At 44.0% G+C, this 12,867-nt stretch overlaps 1 protein-coding gene across 5 annotated transcripts in view; it reads left to right on the top strand.

Annotated features, from left to right (window-relative positions):
- The window catches only part of tbck (TBC1 domain containing kinase), a 187,913-nt gene that overhangs the window by 39,275 nt on the left and 135,771 nt on the right, over nucleotides 1–12,867 (top strand). For 4 of the 5 annotated variants that reach the window (XM_048541931.2, XM_048541957.2, XM_048541949.2 and 1 more), the window contains exons 7-13: nucleotides 1,053–1,113; nucleotides 1,191–1,252; nucleotides 3,193–3,254; nucleotides 3,922–4,070; nucleotides 5,576–5,708; nucleotides 8,403–8,502; nucleotides 10,022–10,071. In XM_048541931.2, the coding sequence (XP_048397888.1) occupies nucleotides 1,053–1,113; nucleotides 1,191–1,252; nucleotides 3,193–3,254; nucleotides 3,922–4,070; nucleotides 5,576–5,708; nucleotides 8,403–8,502; nucleotides 10,022–10,071 (617 nt within the window). The remainder of the gene's footprint in view (nucleotides 1–1,052; nucleotides 1,114–1,190; nucleotides 1,253–3,192; nucleotides 3,255–3,921; nucleotides 4,071–5,575; nucleotides 5,709–8,402; nucleotides 8,503–10,021; nucleotides 10,072–12,867) is intronic. The other variant, XM_059651525.1, reaches the window with a different exon arrangement.

Genomic DNA, 12,867 nt, shown 5'->3' with positions numbered 1-12,867 from the left:
GTGTATTGATGGCAACAGAACTGAGAGATTGGATGTTGATGACAGAAAAGGGAATTGAACAAATGTCATCTTGCAGTCAGAAACCATAAGGATATAAAACAGAGACATTTATTCTATCAAAAAAATGACTGAGCATGTGGTAAAGATTACAGAAAATTAGTGATGGGAACACTCATGACGACATGGTGGGTACATTCTAACCACATGTGGTATACCAGCCAAAGACAGTTGTCAGTGCATTAGTCACTGCCTCTCTCCTGTTTTTGTGCTTTGTCTCTTCCCCACTTACACATGACAATGCAAAAAAAGAAAAGCCTTGACACCTCCAATTCAATTCCTCCCCTAGATTTCCCCTTTCCCTCCAATCTTAAAAAGAGGGATATACGTACTTTTCCAAATGCAGCTTTCACTAGTTGCTCTCCCATTGGGTTACACACATGTGATGAGAACAATTGTAGTGTCCAAGTGAAGGTTGGTTGGACAGCAAGTAACAGTGGGGCTCCAGCTATGAGTTCCACTTCCATACATCATGCATCTTGTCTTCGTTGTTATCCTTAGTTCCAAAACTCCGCTGCGCTAAAAGCTTTCTATGTAAACTTGTCACACTGAAATTATACGCGTCCCTTTGGAGAAGCTGCAGCATTGTACAGTTGCAGTTAAGAGCTCAACAGACTGTATTGTCCATAATGTTTGGATATGTTAACTCCAAGTGTGCACAAGCATCAGTTTTCGTAATCTAACTTAAAATTCTTTGCGTTAGGTTGCATATGCCCCTTACTGGCCATCCAGTAATGTTTGCTTCTATCAAAGTCCTCTGCCTTTTCCCCAGACAATTTGCTTTCTGTTGCCAATGAAATCAAACCATATGTGATGAAACACAAGCAATACATGAAAGCAAACTTGCCAGGACTTTCAGGTTAGACAAAACAAAATCATTCATTGAATCTCTTTTTCCTTCTATTTCCAGATGTTTTGCATATAACATCAATTGTAATTGCGATACAAGGCCATGTGCACCAAAAAACCTGACTAAGCATATTTATTTTGTGCAGGGTCACAAACTGCTCCAGAATGTGGATATTTCTGAAAGGCTAAAATTTATCCTAAACCTCGGTAAGATTATTTTCATCACACTGTGTGTTGATAGCTTAGCTTCTCCATCTTGTACTCATTCCAGGTTTGTTTTGCAGGTTGTGTGGATGATATCTTGACTGTGATATCAGAAGAGCATGGCTGCTTGGAGATTACCATGGTTTGCTTTATTGACTTTATTGTCATCATGATACCCTTTTTATGCAGTGTGATAAGGTGATGGAGAGACTGGATATCATAGTCCAACATTACTTTTTGTCCTCTGGAGTACTTCAGAAATTTGAGGGTTATGAGAAACTGCCAGAAAGAGGAGTTGAGGCCTGGAGTTATTGAGCCATGATCTTATGGAATGGCCTGAGGGTCCAAACGGAAAAAGTGCCGTTTTTCATTTTCTTATGTTCTCTGTTCTGTTCGTCTTGCCGCAGATCCATGCCACTTTTGACTTTTTTTTTTCTAATGCTTATTACTGTCCACACCCCCCGCCTCGCCACCTTTTCGTACACATCCGTATCCATATAGAGCATAATCCCAACTATTTGCCACTTCTTTATCTTCCTTCTCTTCTCCCAGGTGTGAATACTACTTCAATAAAGTCTCAGCACTTTTGGTGGTTGTTTTAGCATTCTCTAAAGGATCTTTAATACTGTCCTTCTCTGTACCAGATCATCCTGACCTTCAACAGGTTTCCTAAAATGCCCATGCAAGTTAGACACACCCTACATTCCAGACAAAAAATTCACCTGCACATCTGCCAATGTGGTATACTGCATCCACTGTACCCGGTGCGGCTTCCTCTACATTGGGGAAACCAAGCGGAGGCTTGGGGACCGCTTTGCAGAACACCTCCGCTCAGTTCGCAACAAACAACTGCACCTCCCAGTCGCAAACCATTTCCATTCCCCCTCCCATTCTCTAGATGACATGTCCATCATGGGCCTCCTGCAGTGCCACAATGATGCCACCCGAAGGTTGCAGGAACAGCAACTCATATTCCGCCTGGGAACCCTGCAGCCATATGGTATCAATGTGGACTTCACCAGTTTCAAAATCTCCCCTTCCCCTACTGCATCCCTAAACCAGCCCAGTTCGTCCCCTCCCCCCACTGCACCACACAACCAGCCCAGCTCTTTCCCCCCCCCCCCCCCCACCCACTGCATCCCAAAACCAGTCCAACCTGTCTCTGCCTCCCTAACCGGTTCTTCCTCTCACCCATCCCTTCCTCCCACCCCAAGCCGCACCCCCATCTACCTACTAACCTCATCCCACCTCCTTGACCTGTCCGTCTTCCCTGGACCGACCTATCCCCTCCCTACCTCCCCACCTACACTCTCTCCACCTATCTTCTTTACTCTCCATCTTCGGTCCGCCTCCCCCTCTCTCCCTATTTATTCCAGTTCCCTCTCCCCATCCCCCTCTCTGATGAAGGGTCTAGGCCCGAAACGTCAGCTTTTGTGCTCCTGAGATGCTGCTTGGCCTGCTGTGTTCATCCAGCCTCACATTTTATTATCTTGGAATTCTCCAGCATCTGCAGTTCCCATTATCTCTGATACTACATTCCAGACATTCAGGTTGAGTCCTGAGAATAATTTTGAAATTTACTGAAGGGTAGCAATCTACCTACTGAAGGATTGGAGATGTAGGCATGATCATACAGATGATACCTTGCTTAGAACATAAGACCAGAAGACGTAGGAGCAGAAGGTCCAACTCAGTCCATCGAATCTACCTCCACCGCTCAATGAGATCATGGCTGATCTGATACCCCTCAACTCCATTTTCCTGCCTTTTCCCCATAATCTATGGCTCCCTTACTGATTAATGTAATGTTTATAGGCTCATTGTTGTACCCCGAGTCACCCCATTGTAGCAGCACACATCAAAATGTAAGGGAATTTGACTCAATGACCAGCATCTCTACCTATACTCAAGGAATTATTGAAGATAGACCTGACATTTGCAACAAATTTAAATTTAGAGGAAGCAACTCCTTACTTATCTAAATATATGAAACAAAGACCATTTATTTAGTTCCAAACTTGAAGTTGATTTGCCCTTTGCATACTTATCAGTCAATACAAATACTGTTTTATCTTCTCAAAGGATTTACCCAAGGATGTTCAAACATTGTTGAAAAAATGCCTGACCTTCCACCCATCCAAAAGGTGAGTGCTCTCACAGCATCAAAGCAAGTTTCAAATGCCAATTCTAAACTCATTCTTTCAAGGATAAAATAAAACAAGTCTGACATTTCTACTATATGATCCTCGTTTGTTGAGTGCACTTAGCCATGTGTAATCAAATGTTTTTTATCAAGGTGGGTAACTTTATTGCTGAGATTGCAGGCATTTCCCACTTAACCAGCCTGGAATGCCAGATGTCCGAAGTTGTTTGAGGACGAAATTCCCTCAATTCTGTCCAAGGATGTGCCTTCCCTGTAGCCTTAGACAAGAGTTGCCTTACTGTAGGAGACATTTTCCGTCTCTTACAGTGGTCTCTTACAAGGTTAGAAATTAGGAACAGTTTTACTCTGGAACATTTCCAGTTTAAAGCTAGTTTGAAAGTACCCAACCTTCATAAAATGGCCTCTTATAATGTTTACAGTCACTTGGAAGTTCTGTGATCACAGATTACTTCCAAACGCACTGTGGGAAGAGGGACTGTAGGCAATGAATCCGCATACTGCTACAAAGTAGCAGCAACCAAAGTTCTTTTTAAAGTTTATCTGTTTTTTTGATTTATTGTACCTCTTCTCTGGAATGTCTGTCTACAATAACAATTGTATGCCTGTTGAGTAACGTCAATGTGTTTTGGAATTTGTTTGCATGTTAGGCCAACTCCAGCTGAACTGTTGCAAGATAGTTTATTCACTGAAGTTTCTACTTTGTACAAGCCATACCGCAAACCTGATGGTCTCTTTACATCCTCTCTGCGCTGTGCTGATTTAATCATCCCCGAGGACCTGGGCACATTCTATAAAGGTATGTGTGAGCTTTTGTTTTTGATATCCTCAAAGTTCTGTATTTGCTACATTGTATTAAGATGCAGCCAGGGATATCTGGAATGGCCGTGTTTCATCTGGACTGCTCACTGGAAGTATGTGAAAGAAACATAGAAGTTTCGTACTGCATAGCACAGCACTGACTATGATGTCAGTGCAGTGGCTCGGAGGTTCATCAAGTTTCCTTCAACAGAAAGCATCACTTAGTGACACTTTCTGACTGATAGCTCCACGGTTTTGAGGTGCATGTGTTGTACACGTAGTTTTCCTGACACAAGTGCTCTTAAGTTGGACCCCTGGCGATGCTGATGCAGTTGCCCTTGTGAGTACTGACAGTCTGACCATGTCTTCACTGTGTTGTGGAAATTGGATTAAAACAACAAGGCGACTGTCACCCTGATCGTGCCAGTCTACATGTCAAAGTATAGTACTGAATGCAAGACGAGAGATTACTTCACTCTGCACCCAAAATGTTGGTAACAATAAGGCTGATTTTTCATGAGCATCTTTACATTTGGACTGAGTTTTCTAATCGTGCTTAAAACTTCAAGGTCTACATGATGTGATTCTCAAACCAAGCTGTTTATCATTTGTAATTGAGCAGAATCTAAAGCCCTAAGTACCAAAAAAATGCTGAAATCTTAACAGTCAGGTGAAACCTAGGAAATAAAAAGTTGAGGATGGGCTATTTATTTCAAATGTCTACCCTATTTTAATATGAAAACAATAGATGTGTTCAATGCCTCCTTGAACATTTCAGTTTGTTGACAGTACAGAGACAATTTCAAATAAAAACAGAAATGCTGGAAATATTTAGCAGGTCTGCAACATCGATGTAGGAGGTAAGATTAAAGACTTTTGATCTCAGTCCTTTGTCACCCATTCTGGGGAAAAAATGAAGTATCTAATACAAATTTGAGTCGAAAAGATTAATCCTGAGCACTGTTTAAAGGTGTAGTTAGCAAAAGGATAAGCTAGCTGAACCAAACATATTGGCCATGAGGTAGGAAGCAATGAATAATGTTGGTTATAGAATCTTATGGTGCAGGAGGAGGTCAGTTCAGCCCATTGCAGTCCATGTCATTAAAGTCCCCTGATCTTTCCTCAAAGCCTTTCAAACTCGTCCTTTTCGTGCATTATTCAATTCCCATTACATCATTGTGGTTAAATCTGCTTCCACCACTCTTTCACACAATGCATTCCAGATCATTGTAACTCTGAGAAGAGGGAGTACAGAATTAATTTGTGTACCATGTTCTTGTAATTTTATCCTTTTAGCCCAAGTAAAGAGTCAGGGTCAACTCTGGATATTATGAAAACCTTTATAAGCGGTTGCTCTGGAATGCTGGTATCTTGAAGTTTCTGCCATTGGCAATTTTGAACGTATGATAATTGTACAGAAAATTAAGCTACCAAGTCGATCGGATGTTCAGTACCCAGATTTCTCAAGGTTGCAGTGTTATCAAGATTATTTGTTCCACACAGATGAAGATTATCTTTCGGAAAGAACTATTGATGAAGTCTATTATCTTTGGTGTTTGGCCGGAGGGGACTTGGAGAAGGAACTCACAATCAAAGGAATCATTCGCTCCAAACCTCCAATTTGTACACTGTCAAAGTAAGTCAAAAGAATCATCTAAACTACTGAGACCCGGTTGCATCAGGCTTGTCTGCTCAGCACTCTTTTCATGCTGATACTAAACAAAGAATTGTGGATGCTGAAGATCTGAAACAAATAAAAACAGAAACTGCTGGAGAAGTTGAGCAGGTCTGGCAATATCTGTGGAGTGAGAAACAGCTAGCATTTCAAATCCAGTGACTGTTTTCAGCACTGTCAGCATCTAGGAAAAGGTGGTGTTTATGGGGGTAGAGTAAGTTGGGGGTGTGAGGGGAAGGAGCGAACAGATGGGTGAAGACAAAGTCTAGAGAGAGAGAGAAAGAGGAAGAAAAGGTAGGCAGGCAACTAGACTTGAAATGTTAGGTTAACAAAGTGTGGAGCTGGATGAACACAGCAGGCCACGCAGCATCCCAGGAGCACAGTTGTGCTGCTGAGATGTGGCTTGGCCTGCTGTGTTCATCCAGCTCCACACTTTGTTATCTTGGATTCTCCAGCATCTGCAGTTCCCATTATCTTTTGAAATGTTAGGTTGCTTTCTTTCCATGGATACTGCCGGACCCACTGTGATCTCCGGCATTTCGTGGTTTCCAGAAGACAATGAGTTTGTTAATAGTAAGCCTGGGAAGAAGAAAAACTAGACAGTGATAATGGGGCTTTTCTGTAGGTGAAAATGAGTTGTCATTGCTGACAGCAACCCACTTCATGTACGACCTAGGATGTAAGGGTGGGTATGTATGGAACGATGTTCTGTTGAGTTCTGAAGGCTCAAAGTCCCCAAGCAGAAGATTAAATATTGTTCCTCCAGCTTGCATTGAGTCTCCTGGAGCACTGTGGTAGGTGTGAGACAGCAATGTTGGAGTGGGGACACTGTTATGTTCGAGTGGCAGACAAGTGGAAGCTCGGGGTCATTTTTACAGACGGAACTTAAGTGTTCTGCATTCCGTCTCCCCAGTGTAGAGGAGACTGTACTGTGAACGATGAACATAAAATAGCACTTTAGATCATGTGTATTTTTACAACAAATTGATAGAAAAGTCTTAAGTCACCATAACCTGGCACCTAAATTAATGACAGAAGCCATAAATAATAAGAGAAAAGAAGTGAAGTTTCACCACAATTCAATTAATGACTGCTGGGTTCGGTGTACGCTGGAAAGCTGGACCAAAACCACTATGCTGGGCCAGGCAGAGACCATAGTGCCACACCAAGACTAGACCTCCATGCTGGCTCAGTAAAATACCTGGAAACAAGGATGAGACCTCTTGTCAAGACAAGACCTCTGTGCCAGGCCTAGACCTTCACACCTGAGCTGCTGGAGTAGCCGGAAGCTGCCATAGAAGACCGCCACACCAGGACAAGACTACCATGTCAGGGTGAAACTGCCCGTCCTGGACAAGCCCCCCACACAGAGACTGCCCCGCCAGACGCCAGTCCTATACCGCCATTCCGGGCTGCTGGAAGTCAGGTCCTTGGCCGGGAGATGATGCCTTCCTCCAAAGTTGTTAAAAGAAGGTAAGGTACTATAATTAATGGAAACAAAGTGGAAACTTCAACTAACTTGTGGATGTAGTAATATTCATTGAAATTTATTGTTTTGTAATTCCTATATCCACATTTAAAATGGCAACAGCACATATAAATCTGTGGGTGCTCTGTTTTAACAACAGAGGAATTCCTGCTCTTCCACTGGCAATAGTGTATAATGACAGTGTAGGAGCAGGCCATTCAGTCCATTGGGTCCACACCAACCTTCCAAAAAGCATCCCACCCAGACCCGACCCCCGCCTTTCCCTGTAACTCTGCATTTCCCATGACTGACCCACCTAGCCTGCACATTCCTGGACACAATATCGGTAATTTATCTTGGCCAATCCACCTAACCTGCACATCTTTGGACGACGGGAGGAAACTGGAGCACCCGAAGGAAACCCACGCAGACACAGGGAGAATGGGCAAACTCCACACAGACAGTTACCCAAGGCAAGAATCAAACCTGGGTCCCTGGCACTGTGGGGCAGCAGTGCTAACCACTGAGCCACCAAGGCTTACTGAGGCATTATATATGTGAACATAGAAATCTTATGATGTGAATATAAAAGTTAACTATGCAGTTCATGATTCCCAGATCCATCTTTGGCCAGGATAGATCAAATAGCTTAGTGCTTTATCTATTATTCCTTTGTTGAAACTTCACAAGAACAAAGTATGAATTAAAAATGAAAATGTATCTCGTATGACCTAAGTTTTTATTGCATTATTGAATGAAATCTCGGAGAACCAATCTGCTAAACAAAGAATGCCTCACGGGTGAGTAATTAACAAGCAGGTCTGGTCTTATTGTCTTGCGTCTCTAGCTACCTTTTTGATTTATATTGTTTGTAAGTATTTCAAAATCAACCAACAAGTGCTGCCAACATGAGATGTTTTTGGACTGACTTGTGAAATTAAACAAAATGCTGCAGTTCTAAACTACTGGAAATCTGAAATGCAGCCAGAATGCTGGAAATACTCAGCAGGTCTGGTCACATGTGAAGAGATACAAAGTTAGTGTTCGAGATTGAGGTTCTTGCATCAGACCCCAAAACATTACACTGTTTTTGTCTTCAGAGATGGCAAATATTTCTTTCATTTTATATTTTAATACCTGCTTCTGGAATAAAAAGTTGTAAGTTTTAAATCTGGTTTTATTTGAAGCTTTATATTGGAAGATGGAGAAAGTTTTGGACAAGTAAGGGATAGAAGTTTCCTCCTGGATGATACCACACTGACACTGCCATTATGCCAACTCAGAAATGTAAGTGTTAAAAACCATTCATTCAGTGTGCTAGTAAGTAATAGAACTTATTGAAGATTGGATCCTGCTAATTTCCTTGACTAAAACTAGAATTACAACCGCTACACCAGGAAAAGGTTTTCACTTACCCCCTGGCTTTCTAAAGTCTAGTGAGCACTGGTGCCAGTGTATATACGAGGCCGAATGAAAAGCGCTTCTTACTAAGAAGCTTGCTGTGGTCTTTCTTCTGCAAATCATTTTCATACATCTGCTGGTTTCAAGTTGTGATCAAGTTTAAGTAATCAATGCTTTAGATTCCATTCTGTTGTTTCTTCAAATGTGAAAATAGCTGTCAGCAAGTCATAGTATTAACATAGTTTTGCTGTTGTAAGCAGTTCACAAACAGTTCCGGGTAACTATCATGAGAACAGATGTTAGTGGAAAACAATATTTTGCCTGTCTGAGGATAGTGATTATTGCTACCACTGCAGCTAGTGTATGTGGTTTGTCTTTTGCTCTTCACTAGTGAAGGCGTCAGGATCCTGGTAAGCTAAGTAATAAGGTACTTGTTTGCAGCAATGCAATAATGTACAAATTGCTTGAGGATTTGTCTATCTCTCTCTAGTGACTGTCTCAGTCTCTGTCAGAACCTTACTGTATCTCTCTGGTGTTCGTGGGTACCCTATGACATGATAACATGGGCGGAGCTCATCAAATTCTTCCAGATATTAACACTTCCAAGCCCACATAAGACAGTGATCGGATTGTCTATTATAGCTTGAAATTAAAAGCCCTTACTTAAAAGTTTCTGAAGTCTCAAACAATTAAACAGATGTTGGAAATGTTCTGTTTTTTAGCCCAGGCCATCCAGAAGATTAACAAAAAATGCATAATCGCTGCGTCTTGAGCTTTTTTTTGGTCCGAGATTGGCTTCAGTCATTTGTCAGTCGGACTGTATATGACTGGCTCTGAGGTGTAAGATAGGGGATTGCAGCATGATGGTTTTTGTTACTAAGCTGGTGATTCAGAAGAGGTTTGGAATTAAATGAAAATTCCTGGAGATTTGATTGTGCGCTAACGATCGTTCGGATGTGAGTTCCCTTTTTAGGCTATTTCAAAAGATGATAAAAGGGCTTAGAAATTGAAATTGGGTTGATTGGTGATGGTTGGTAAATTGGATATGATAAAACTCTCTTTATTTCACATTCATGTCAGATGCTAATTGGTAAATTTCTGTTGCTCGGTGATTCCTGTTTTGTTAGATATTTTAAGCAAAATGCTCAAAAGCTCAACTTAAAAATAAACGTTTAATGGGATGAATTCAGCATTTTAGTGCTTGATCTTCTATTACACACTTTATTTCCATGGCCGTTTCTGGTCCCGCTCTCAACCATCAGATTATCCACTCTCCCACCTAACAGCGCAGTTCTACATAGTTAGACCACCTAACTGACCGTTGATTCATTTGCATACGAGGACAGCAAGATTGTTTTATATTTTAGCAGCATTAATCTGGTACTTCAACTTGTTTGTCTTGTAGAGATTGAAAGATGTCGCTGGAGAAGCATTTTATCCTTTGCTGGAAGATGAGTGAGTAAATACATTGTCATTTAACTGGTTCAGAGGTAATGGGAACGGCAGATTCTGGAGAATCTAAGATAACAGGGTGTGGAGCTGGATGAACACAGCAGGCCAAGCAGCATCTTAGGAGCAGAAAAGCAGACATTTCGTGCTTAGAGCCTTTTCTGATGAAGGGTCCAGGCCCGAAATGTCAGATTTTGTGCTCCTAAGATGCTGCTTGGCCTGCTGTGTTCATCCAGCTCCACGCTTTTTGTCATTTAATTGGTACCTAGAATGAGTTGTAGAAATGTAGTTTAATCACAGAGTGAAGTTAAAAACACACAAGTTTTCTGTCTTAAGGGGTTAAGGAAAATGACTAACTTTCTCACTAGCGAAAGAGGATGCTAGCTGTTAGAACAAAGGTGGATAAGAAATATTATGGTAGAAGTTATCTGATATCTAATTCAATGGATGGATCATCAGTGAAGAGCAGACTTTCCTACTCCTATCCTAATTGTGTGGCCTCCCATTAAGTATGATTATGTTTGGAGATTGTGTGGGGGTTCTGTTTGAAACTGCTTATCTTGGTGATCATCCTCTTTCCATCCCAATCAAGGGCATCTGGACCTTCCTCCCTTCACCAGATGTCAACCCAGCCCTTCTCCCTGTCCCTTGACTTTTTGATCCCTCTCCACCTCAGAAGCCTAGTCCCCCTCCAGTTTCCATGATCTTCCTGACATATTCAGCCAAATCCAGTACTGAGTTCCAACTCTGGACCTGCTAGGATGCCAGACAGATTAGCCAGTACCTCCCATGGTTACAGCAGAAATCTGTCTGTCACTACTTTATAGACAATAGGTGCTGGAGTCGGCCATTTGGCCCTTCGAGCCAACACCACCATTCATTATGATCACGGCTGATCATCCACAATCAGTATCCTGTTCCTGCCTTATCCCCATAACCTTTGATTATAATATGTTTAAGAGCTCTATCTATCTCTTTCTTGAAAGTATCCAGAGTGTTGGCCTCCACTACCTTCTGGGGCAGAGCATTCCATATATCCACCACTCTCTGGGTGAAGATAATAAAATGTGAGGCTGGATGAACACAGCAGGCCAAGCAGCATCTCAGGAGCACAAAAGCTGACGTTTCGGGCCTAGACCCTTCATCAGAGAGGGGGATGGGGGGAGGGAACTGGAATAAATAGGGAGAGAGGGAGAGGCGGACCGAAGATGGAGAGTAAAGAAGATAGGTGGAGAGGGTGTAGGTGGGGAGGTAGGGAGGGGATAGGTCAGTCCAGGGAAGACGGACAGGTCAAGGAGGTGGGATGAGGTTAGTAGGTAGCTGGGGGTGCGGCTTGGGGTGGGAGGAAGGGATGGGTGAGAGGAAGAGCCGGTTAGGGAGGCAGAGACAGGTTGGACTGGTTTTGGGATGCAGTGGGTGGGGGGGAAGAGCTGGGCTGGTTGTGTGGTGCAGTGGGGGGAGGGGATGAACTGGGCTGGTTTAGGGATGCAGTAGGGGAAGGGGAGATTTTGAAACTGGTGAAGTCCACATTGATACCATATGGCTGCAGGGTTCCCAGGCGGAATATGAGTTGCTGTTCCTGCAACCTTTGGGTGGCATCATTGTGGCAGTGCAGGAGGCCCATGATGGACATGTCATCAAGAGAATGGGAGGGGGAGTGGAAATGGTTTGCGACTGGGAGGTGCAGTTGTTTGTTGCGAACTGAGCGGAGGTGTTCTGCAAAGCGGTCCCCAAGCCTCCGCTTGGTTTCCCCAATGTAGAGGAAGCCGCACCGGGTACAGTGGATGCAGTATACCACATTGGCAGATGTGCAGGTGAACCTCTGCTTAATGTGGAATGTCATCTTGGGGCCTGGGATGGGGGTGAGGGAGGAGGTGTGGGGACAAGTGTAGCATTTCCTGCGGTTGCAGGGGAAGGTGCCGGGTGTGGTGGGGTTGGAGGGCAGTGTGGAGCGAACAAGGGAGTCACGGAGAGAGTGGTCTCACCACCCAAGACATTTTTCCATCCCCTCCCCTGTCTGCTTTCCGGAGAGACCACTCTCTCCGTGACTCCCTTGTTCGCTCCACACTGCCCTCCAACCCCACCACACCCGGCACCTTCCCCTGCAACCGCAGGAAATGCTACACTTGTCCCCACACCTCCTCCCTCACCCCCATCCCAGGCCCCAAGATGACATTCCACATCAAGCAGAGGTTCACCTGCACATCTGCCAATGTGGTATACTGCATCCACTGTACCCGGTGCGGCTTCCTCTACATTGGGGAAACCAAGCGGAGGCTTGGGGACCGCTTTGCAGAACACCTCCGCTCAGTTCGCAACAAACAACTGCACCTCCCAGTCGCAAACCATTTCCACTCCCCCTCCCATTCTCTTGATGACATGTCCATCATTGGCCTCCTGCACTGCCACAATGATGCCACCCGAAGGTTGCAGGAACAGCAACTCATATTCCGCCTGGGAACCCTGCAGCCATATGGTATCAATGTGGACTTCACCAGTTTCAAAATCTCCCCTTCCCCTACTGCATCCCTAAACCAGCCCAGTTCATCCCCTCCCCCCACTGCACCACACAACCAGCCCAGCTCTTCCCCCCCACCCACTGCATCCCAAAACCAGTCCAACCTGTCTCTGCCTCCCTAACCGGCTCTTCCTCTCACTCATCCCTTCCTCCCACCCCAAGCCGCACCCCCAGCTACCTACTAACCTCATCCCACCTCCTTGACCTGTCCGTCTTCCCTGGACTGACCTATCCCCTCCCTACCTCCCCACCTACACCCTCTCCACCTATCTTCTTTACTCTCC

This window comes from Stegostoma tigrinum, chromosome 1, assembly GCF_030684315.1.
Source record: "Stegostoma tigrinum isolate sSteTig4 chromosome 1, sSteTig4.hap1, whole genome shotgun sequence".
Classification (NCBI taxonomy): domain Eukaryota; kingdom Metazoa; phylum Chordata; class Chondrichthyes; order Orectolobiformes; family Stegostomatidae; genus Stegostoma; species Stegostoma tigrinum.
This window is presented reverse-complemented; position numbering and strand designations above follow the sequence as displayed.